The sequence below is a fragment of the Argentina anserina genome, chromosome 4, assembly GCF_933775445.1.
Source record: "Argentina anserina chromosome 4, drPotAnse1.1, whole genome shotgun sequence".
Classification (NCBI taxonomy): Eukaryota; Viridiplantae; Streptophyta; class Magnoliopsida; order Rosales; family Rosaceae; genus Argentina; species Argentina anserina.
In genome coordinates, this window is record NC_065875.1 from 23,241,445 (window position 1) to 23,251,799 (window position 10,355).

General features: G+C 38.2%; 1 protein-coding gene across 1 annotated transcript; it reads right to left on the reverse strand.

Annotated features, from left to right (window-relative positions):
- Nucleotides 1-5,751: 5,751 nt before the first annotated feature.
- LOC126790460 (geranyl diphosphate phosphohydrolase-like) lies at nucleotides 5,752-6,471 on the reverse strand. Its single transcript, XM_050516698.1, has 2 exons — nucleotides 6,290-6,471; nucleotides 5,752-6,206 (listed from the first exon to the last, which is right to left on the reverse strand). The coding sequence occupies exons 1-2, from the start codon at nucleotides 6,432-6,434 to the stop codon at nucleotides 5,896-5,898; spliced, it is 456 nt and encodes a 151-aa protein (XP_050372655.1). The 5' UTR covers nucleotides 6,435-6,471; the 3' UTR covers nucleotides 5,752-5,895.
- Nucleotides 6,472-10,355: the final 3,884 nt, after the last annotated feature.

Sequence of the window (10,355 nt, forward strand, 5' to 3'; positions counted from 1 at the left end):
TTGTTCCGATAATAAAATAAATAAATAAACCGGAGCTATAAGATTTCGTCCTAATTGGTTAATTACATGCATGGTGAAATGAAGATTACTTTTAAAAAAGATGATGGCTTCTCTACTGCATTCGCATGTACGTACATATTACGCAGTGATTACACAATCATGACATGGTATACCTTAAGTTTTTATATATTTTCTACCTCAGACATGTCATGTATAGAGTCGGATTCAGGATCTAAAAACAGAATAGGCTAATTTATGTGTATGTTTTTTTGGCGAAGTAAATTTTTTTATTTTATAACAGGTCATAATGCATGAGAGGGGATATCGATAAAAAAACAAAACATGATAGTTCTATCAAATCATCAATAACTATAATTATGGCCATTAAACCCGAGAGAGAGAGAGAGAGAAGGTGGAAAGAAAAATCTTAAATAAAAAGGGGATTGTTGGGACTCGAACACCATCATATATGTAGAACCAATGTTTTAAAATACTATCAAGAATTCTATATGGGCTGTAGCCTATGTTGCTCACTGAACAGATCCACCCCAGATCTTGTAGTGCTTACATAATCACGATACGGCCGGTAGATCTTGCTAATTACCTCTTTCTACCGACGACCTTGTAATGTACGTAATAGTAGTTTTAAGCTACTCTTGGATACTATACCATCATATATAAGATCAATACGTTACATATTTAATGGTGGTGAGATAATATGGACGACCTGAATGACTTAATCATTGATCGATCAATATATTTTCTCGTTGGCGAAACTACTACACAACTGTTTTCTGCACTCCCTGACTACATGTAAAATTTTAAGTGGTTATGAATTACAATTATATATATATTGGAAACTCGGATCATATCATGACAATTTTGTCAATATGCTTGGTCCCCGGCGGCGCATTGGAATTATTGGAGAGGACGCATGAAAGACACTAATTTTGCAATGATTTGATGGTTGGGCAAAATAAATTTCACCATTAGTAGCTAAGACAAATAGACAATGCATGCACGGCTAACTGCATATCCTCAAAATAAGTATTTTGATATAAAATACTTTAATTTGATATTTAAAGTACGATGAACTTATTTATTATGAGTCTTAATTACCTGATTAGCAGTTGAATTGACGTCCGACCCGACCAAATAGTTAGATCGGACGGGTGCCGTCAAGCACTATGATGCTCAAATGCTGACCAAAGAAACGGGGCTATATTAACTATAGTGAGTATACCATGAATCTCAGTTAACAAGAGAATCCGTCACTATATTATACTATTTGTGTTTAAAATATTTTATTTCCCATATTATATTCGAAGAATGGAACTTCTAGAAGTACTTCCTTAATTTATTGTTTAAATGATCTCAAAGATCTTCTAAAAATTGCGTCTTGTCACTACCGTCTGTCTGGGAGGAATTACTTTTGGGCCTAGTTGGAGTATTTGGACCTGGGGCTACAAACAAGCGGTCTCGATCCGGAACTAGTGGTGGGCTAAGGACTTTGGGGTTGACTCCGACTGGTTGCTTTAAAGTCGTCTAAACTAACATTCTTTAGGTTTTTTAGTAATATTTGTGGTCTATGTTTCTCATTACAAGGTACATTAGTTAATCGAGTAAAGATACATTAGTATCTGTTTGTATTATCCATATACTCGTCACACTTCAATATGATGCAATGCACGTTTCTGTATTGATTCATCAATTATTAGCTGTAGCATGTTTCTTGCAACATGTAAAATTTGACGATGGGTGATAGCAGTTGCAGTACATAAGAATATCTAACAGCTTCTCTAAAACATAAATAATATTTATTATAGAGGAAAATATCAATTGTTAGCTTGAACCGACCACGTAAATCATCTTATATAATAGAGAAAGTGAGAAGAGAAATAAACAAAATATCTAAATTTATAGAATTTTATAAATTTATAAAATTTTGAAAACAATATCTAAACTTTATTTCTTAAAAAAAAATCACTCTCAATCCTAAAAAAATAACCTAAAAAAGATGAATAATGATTTATCTCTCATTCTCTCGTCTTGGTACAAATTATTACATTATGCGATTTAATTTGATCTTCATTTAATTATACATATTTGTATTTAATTTTATACAATACAATACATGAGCTGTTGGGTTGAGACATTTTCTTTTAAGATATTTAGTGTTTTTATTATCTATAATAGAGAATTTTAAGAATGAGTTGAGACCTTTTCTTTTTAGAGATTTAGTGTTTTCATATTTTATAATAGAGAATTTTAAAATGAGTTGTTGGAGATACTCTAACAGTTCACTTGTACTATCCTGGAAATTATCATTGAATTATAAATACGTTCTGAATTTTATTAATTTGGTGGTAGTCTAGTTTTATAGTACGAGTGTGGAAATAAAAAGGGTTCAAGCGAATTAATTACTTGGAAACGTTATAATGAGAGGTCAAGGAGTTGACTTTTTACTTTTTAGGTTTCTTAGAAAACGTTCTTCTTGAGAGTCGTAGAGCTCGTTGATACGAGTTCGTAGACATGCGGCACACATAGTATGGAGATCATATGAAAAAGTTGTAATCAACAGAAGTTTTGAGATTCTGAGAATTTTATGTATAAATAAGTAATTTTCCTTTATGATTTTTAGTTTTTACGCGCACACCTTTTCTTCCTCTTTAGTCATCCTCACGCGCCTTCTTCTGAATCAAAATTTTTCTCTTGACCCAACTTAGACTTGGCCGATTCGACCCGGCTTTTCCGGCGCTGTCCGGTATCACCTGATCTCGCGATTGGTCCAAACTGACTCGCCTCCTTCCTCTAAGCTTCCCTGTGGTGGCGGTTTGCGCCACTTCATGCTCGTATGTGAGATTTGACGTACCCTTTTGGTGGCAACACCTCATAATTTAACCCGGCTTTTTTCGGAGGTTCTAGGCACCGACACAGGTCAAGATCGTTCCCTCTCCTCCTTGCGTGCTTCCTTGCGGGGGTGGATTGTACCATTTCATGCTGGTTAGAGAGAATTGAAGTTGGGAAGGGTGTTGCGATGCGGTTGTAATCCGGAACTGGTTTGATTGATTTCGGCGTGTTCCGGTGATAGTCTCAACGTTAGAGGGCGTCGCCTCCTTCCCTTGGTCTGCCCACTCAAGGTTGTAGATCTCCATTTCCATTGTGGCTGCAAATCGAAGCTTTTGTGAGAGGTGGCATATTGTGTGTGTTGGCGTTTTCCTGCACCTCTCGGTGGCGAGGATGACTTAGTCAGCTTCACGTTCATCTTCATGTCATTCCTATAGCAGTCTTCGACCTCCAATCCTCATCAAAGACTACAAATTGAGGCATCAATGTGAGGGCAGTAAAGCTGTCGAGTTTCTCATATTTGATGATAGTGAAACTCAAAATTTGGTTAGATCGTGCATCTTAGTTCTTCCTTTGTTAATCCTTGCAAATTTTCTGAGTCAATTCAAGGTTGAAGCTCCAGATTTGAATTTGGTGAGATGTGAGCTTATTACTGGCGCCTATAAATGGATTTGGCGAGTGGATTCGGCTTGCAGGTATGAAGTTGCTATATTTACTTGCCTTTGCGATATGTTGGTGGTTTTGGGTTGCTTAGCGTGTGTATATATGGGCAACGTGTTATGCATTCACGTAGACACGACTGTCAGCGTGTGTTAGTGAGTATGTGTAAGGCCATATGAGTAATTTTAACTTCATTTATCATTGACTCGTCGATATTGAGTATTTGTTATGCAATCGGTAGTTTTTGGTTGCTAATTCACATGTTAGGGAGTTTCAAATATTTTGGTGGTTGTGTAAATTTGACCATTGGGTATTCAAACTAAGTTAGTTGCGGTGACTTGACTTTGAGTTTAGTTGAATTGGGGGAGTAGAACTTTAATCATAGTATTGTGCTTCAAGTGTTAATGAGATTGCGACCTTGATATGATTAGGTATGTGATGCTTCGTATGAAATGGGTTGCGGTGTTTAGTGCATTTTTTATTGCGACAAGAGAAGACGTAGCAGGAAATTCAAGGCGAGTAAACCTCACTTATTTCAATTTAATTAAAATATTAACATAGTTCATGTGGCATCAACTTTTATAAATTGTTCTAAAAATACTTTTAATTTAAAATTACATGACCTTAGTCTATAGTTCATGGGTAAGTAAAATGAAATTTACTAAAATGATTTCAAGGGTTTGGTGCTTGTGAACTATGATTAATGTTGAGTGTGAGATAAAACTATAATTGTTGATATTTATATAGTATAGTCTATTTGTACATGTATATTTAATGGTAATAATGATATACATATACACGTAGCTATATTATATTCTTTAATGTTATTGTTGCATATTTGGTTTTTTATTGGCGGATGAGACCAGAAGTGAAGAAAATGTACATTTTCGGTAAATTTGTTTAATTGTATGACTTTTTCATTTTGTGATGTTGTGAGAGTCTCTTGGTTTTGCACAATATTATCATGGGTGGATTGATTATATTGTACGTGTTGTTTTAACATTGAGTCTTGTTAAAACGTCTTCAGACCTGGTGATGATAATTAAATCGGGAACGAAGCCTTTGGCTGGGTGATTAGTTACGATCAGTTATAGCTCTAGTTTGACTGCATATGCATGACATGAAGGGTAACCTATTGGGGTTATATGGGTCTCATGAGTGCATATTGTACGTGTTGTTTTAACATTGAGTCTTGTTAAAACGTCTTCAGACCTGGTGATGATAATTAAATCGGGAACGAAGCCTTTGGCTGGGTGATTAGTTACGATCAGTTATAGCTCTAGTTTGACTGCCTATGCATGACATGAAGGGTAACCTATTGGGGTTATATGAGTCTCATGAGTGCATGCTTTTAAAAGAGAATTTAACTGTGTTATGTTTGTGTTGGTTGTTGAGTTGTTAAATTCTAAAGACATGAATTTGTCATGTTCTTCCCTTTTGAGAAAAAGATATTGTGTTTAAAAATAATAAAGTGATAGTTATTATATTGGTTTTCAAGTAAATGTTCTATAGTTCTGGTTGAGTTGTTGGTTTTGCTCATTTTCTTTATTTTGTTTTTTTATGATTTCTTGAACTATGCTTTAATGCAAGAAAATTATTATTTATCATGCATTATTGCAAGTGTTTTGTGTGAAATTTAAATGTCGTTTCTTATATCTTATAAACATTAATATCTTAAGTTATGTTTACTCATACGAGCTTAAAAAGCTCATTGGATTTGTTGTTTACAACCCGGTGCACCAATCTATGGTGTAGGGTATTTATGTAGGTTGATGTTCGTGTTTGCGTGAGAGTTTGGGGATGCATCGACAAGGATATAACGTTGTAATTTGAGATTTTTTTTTGTAACAATTGCAGTTATCTTGTAATTCAAGTATTATACAACTTATAAATATAATTATTTTAATTTGATTTGAATTGTCACGTTTTTAAATTTAAATTTTATTATTTAAAATTCGGGGTGACTGAAATTTATCTCCAACAGTTAACTAAAGTTCACCCAATTTAGCAGTTTAATTTCTATATTGATATCACCATGAAATGTTGCAGGTTGGTATCGTTTGATTCATCGATCAGAGTCTTACTAAACCAGTTGAACAGGTTGATGCAGAGCCACAAGGCTGGGGTCACATACCCTTTGAAGCCTGAGCCAGAATCTGTTAACCATCACATTTGTACATGATAAAACTTCACAACCATGTCTCAAGTTCAAATTTCCTAATGGGAAGTATAATCGCAAAAGACTAAATATATTTCCCAAGTTTAATTCAATTGGATTTAGAGAACAACAGAAACTCAGAAGCTGCAGAATTTGTGACATTATTCGGCAATCACATTGAAACAGACCCCTTGGAACTTTGAAGGAAACACTAAAGACATTACAGTTCTCTACTGCCCGGAATTGGGATCCGGAAAAGGACTTAACCCACTCTGCACCATCTTCTCCAAAGGCCAAAACAGTGGTTTGGGGAGGTCGTCCCACTCGTACCAACCCCAACCGTCGCACTTGTCAGGCTCAACAGTCTGGGGAACTTGATCGGGATCTTTCATACTCGCCCGCATGAAGATGGTCACGTAATGCGCCGGTTTGGGTTCATCCAAGAACAAGGTGTTCGTCAAGGTCACGTACTCGATCTTGTCGACCTCCAAACCAGTCTCTTCCTTCACTTCCCTCGCCGCACACTCCTCAAAGCTCTCACCTGTTCATAACAAATCCGAAATCGGAAAACAGAAAACAGAAAGACTGGAATAAAAGGGTGATAAATTACGTTGAGGGTTTTACCGAACTCGAGATGGCCGCCGGGGAGAGCAAAAGTGGAGGCGCCGATAGAGGAACGACGTCGTCCTAGAAGCACAGTTTTGCCTCTGAGAAGAAACACCGCCACACCAACTCTGGGCACCCGAGACGACCCGGCTGCGCTTGCCATATTAGTCTGAGCGGGACGATCGTACCCCTGACGGCGGCTTATAGCGTTATAGACTTATAGGGAAGGGGGAGTCGTCTGAGGAGGACTGTTTTGGTCAAAACCCACTTGTGGTGTCGTTTTGTTGTCTTTAGATTCTTCTCTGCTTTACCCGCCAGCTAGGTTACCAGAATCAAATATGAGATGAAATTAACAATAGAAAAATGAACCTCATCTAGGTGGAGATAAGAATTGTCCGGTCTTTGACTAAATATTATTCCAAGTCAATAATACTTGTAAATAAGTTTGTCATCGAAAAATAAAGTTGCTCCACCTATGTGAATTACGTCAAGAAAATGTAACATTTCGCTTCCATACTTCTATAACTGTTATAACTAGTGCAAGAAAGAACACAGATTTACGTGGTTCACTAACGATGTGTTAGCTACGTCCACGGACAGAAGAAGAACAGTTTTATTATGTTGAGGAAAAATACAGAACGGCTTGTATACAACACACAATAGGTTGTTTATATACAACCCTAAACCCGATATACTAGTCCTAATAGGAAACCATAACCTAGTATAACCCGATATACTAGTCCTAATAGGAAACCATAACCTAGTATAACCCGATAAACAGATAAGCCGCCAGAACAGATTGGATGATTCAAGGCATATATTAACAAATCTCCACCTTGACTTGAATCCTCTCACAAATAACAGATGTACCAGATGCACCATAGTGATGCCAGATGTACAGAAAACTCTTTCTTCCTCATATGTCGCCCCCAAAGGGCAACTAACAGCTTGTAACATTTAGCAATTCCAAACAATGTTGGAACTTGCTGTGTGGAACCGACTTGGTGAACATATCAGCGGGATTGTCAGCAGTGCCCACCTTCTTCACCTTAATTCTGATCTCATCTCTCAGAAAATGATACCTGACATCAATGTGCTTAGTCCTCTCATGATGAACTTGATCCTTAGCTAAACATATTGCACTCAAACTATCGCAATATACTATAGCCTGATCATGATGCAAACCAAGACTACTGACCAGTCCCCTCAACCATATGCCTTCCTTTGCAGCGGCTGTCAGAGCCATGTACTCTGCTTCAGTAGTAGACAAGGTCACTGTAGGCTGCAAAGTAGCTTTCCAGCTAACCACAGAGCCACCAAGAGTAAAGACATAACCAGTCATAGATCTCCTAGTGTTAACATCTCCAGCATAATCGCTATCTGAATAGCCTGTTACCAAACAGTTTGTATCACCTCCATAAATGAGACCAACATCAGACGTACCTTTGAGATACCGGAAAATTCTCTTCACAGCCTGCCAATGCTCCTTTCCAGGATCACCCATAAATCTGCTGACAACACTAACAGCATGTGCAAGATCAGGCCTAGTGCAAACCATAGCATACATCAAGCTTCCTACTGCACTAGCATAAGGAACTCGAGACATGTATTCCTTCTCCTCAGCAGATTTAGGTGCAAACGCAGTAGACAGATGAATATTTGCAGCACTTGGAGTATCTAAAGATCTGGATGTAGACATACCAAACCTGGATAATATTTTCTGGATGTAGCCTTTCTGTGATAAGAAAAGCTTCTTCTGACTTCTATCCCTGTAAATCTCCATTCCCAAAATTTTTCGAGCTGCTCCCAAATCCTTCATCTCAAACTCTGCACTGAGGAGACCCTTCAACTTCTGAATATCAGACTTGTCTTTTGCAGTTATCAGCATATCATCTACATACAGGACCAGATAAATGAGGGAACCATTTGTTAACTTGTTGTAGTAGACACAACAATCATACGGACTCCTGATGTAGCCGATCTCTATCATATAACTATCAAACCTCTTGTACCACTGTCTAGGGGACTGCTTTAGTCCATACAAGGACTTCTTCAACTTGCAAACATAGTCTTCCTTTCTGGGAACTTGAAAACCATCTGGCTGAGTCATGTAAATCTCTTCTTCCAATTCTCCATGTAAGAACGCTGTCTTCACATCTAGTTGCTCAAGCTCCAGATTCTGATGTGCAACTATGGCTAGTAGCACCCTGATAGAAGTATGTCTGACCACAGGTGAGAAAATTTCATTGTAGTCAACTCCCTCTTTCTGATGGAACCCTCTTGCAACTACTCGAGCTTTATACTTGATGCCCTCAGCAGGTGACAACCCTTCCTTTTTCTTGAAAATCCATTTGCAAGTAATAACCTTTCTCCCCTGATCAGGTCGTTTGGTCAATTCCCAAGTCTGATTTTTCTGAAGTGATTCCATTTCATCTCCCATTGCAGCAAGCCATTGAGCTGACTCTGTACTTGTAACTGCTTCCTTGTAGGTGGACGGCTCATGAGGATCCACCTCTTCAGCAACCTGTAGTGCATAAGCCACCATGTCCTCAAAACCATACCTTGTAGGTGGTTTCCCAAAGTTTGGTCTCCTAGATCGCTCATGAGTCAAACTATGCTGATTAGCAACCATTTGTTCTGATTCTGAATGTAGGTGCTGATCTTCTTGTTGTGGTTCACTCACATCTTCAGTGACTTGTTGCTCCACCTGTTTCTCAACACTACAATTTTCTGATACAACCACAGACTTCATAGTAGGGTTAAACATAGAATTTTCATCAAATACTACATTCCTACTCAGTATAACCCTCATTTCAGATGGAGACCAGATTCTGAAACCTTTAACCCCATCTCCATAGCCTACAAACACTCCTTTTTTAGCTCTTGGTTCTAACTTACCCTCACTTACATGATAGTAAGCAGAGCACCCAAAACCCCTCAGATTGGAGTAATCAGCAGACTTACCAGACCACATCTCATAAGGTGTTTTGAGATGTATACCTGTGTGTGGTCCACGATTTATCAGATAACAAGCAATATTCACCGCTTCTGCCCAGAACCTTCTTTCTAATCCAGCATTAGAGAGCATGCACCTAGCTCTCTCCAGAAGTGTCTGATTCATACGTTCTGCTACACCATTTTGCTGTGGTGTATTCCGGACTGTATGGTGCCTTGCAATACCTTCAGTCTTGCAGAAATCATCAAATTCAGCAGAACAGAATTCCAGACCATTATCAGTTCGCAGCCTCTTGATCTTCTTCCCTGTTTGATTTTCAACTAATGCCTTCCACTGCTTGAAATTCTTGAAAGCGTCACTTTTATGCTTCATCATGAACACCGAAGTCATTCTTGAGTAGTCATCAATCATAGACACAAAATATCTGTGACCTCCCAAAGAGTCAACGCGAGAGGGACCCCAACAATCAGAATGGATATAATCAAGCGTGCCTTTAGTTCTATGAATCGCTTTAGGAAATTTTCTGCGATGTAGCTTCCCAAAGATACAATGTTCACAGAAACTAAAATCCTTGACCTTGTGGCCACCAAGAAGATCATTCTTTGACAGAATTTGCATCCCTCTTTCACTCATATGACCAAGCCTCATGTGCCATAGCTTGGTCATATCATCCTTGTGAACCTATGATGATGCAACAGCAGCCGAGCCTGACAGCGTTGAACCTTGCAGAATATATAAAGTACCTCGCTTGACACCTTTCAGAACCACATTGGTACCTTTGTAGACATTTAAAATTCCACATGAGCCTTTGTACTTGAAACCTTTGCTATCTAGAAGACCCAAAGAAATCAGGTTTTTCGTCATGTGTGGAGCATGCCTAACATCATTCAATGTACAGAATTTACCATCATGTGTCCGTATTTTTATTGAGCCAATTCCAACCACCTTACTTGCAGAACTGTTTGCCATAGAAATATTGCCTCCATCTATCTGCTCATAGGTTGAAAACCACTCTCTGCGTGGACATATATGATAAGACGCCCCGGTATCCAAAATCCACACATCCCTGTGATGTATGTGTGCATCTGCAACCAAGGCCAGATCTTCTTCCGAAGTGGTGTCAACTTC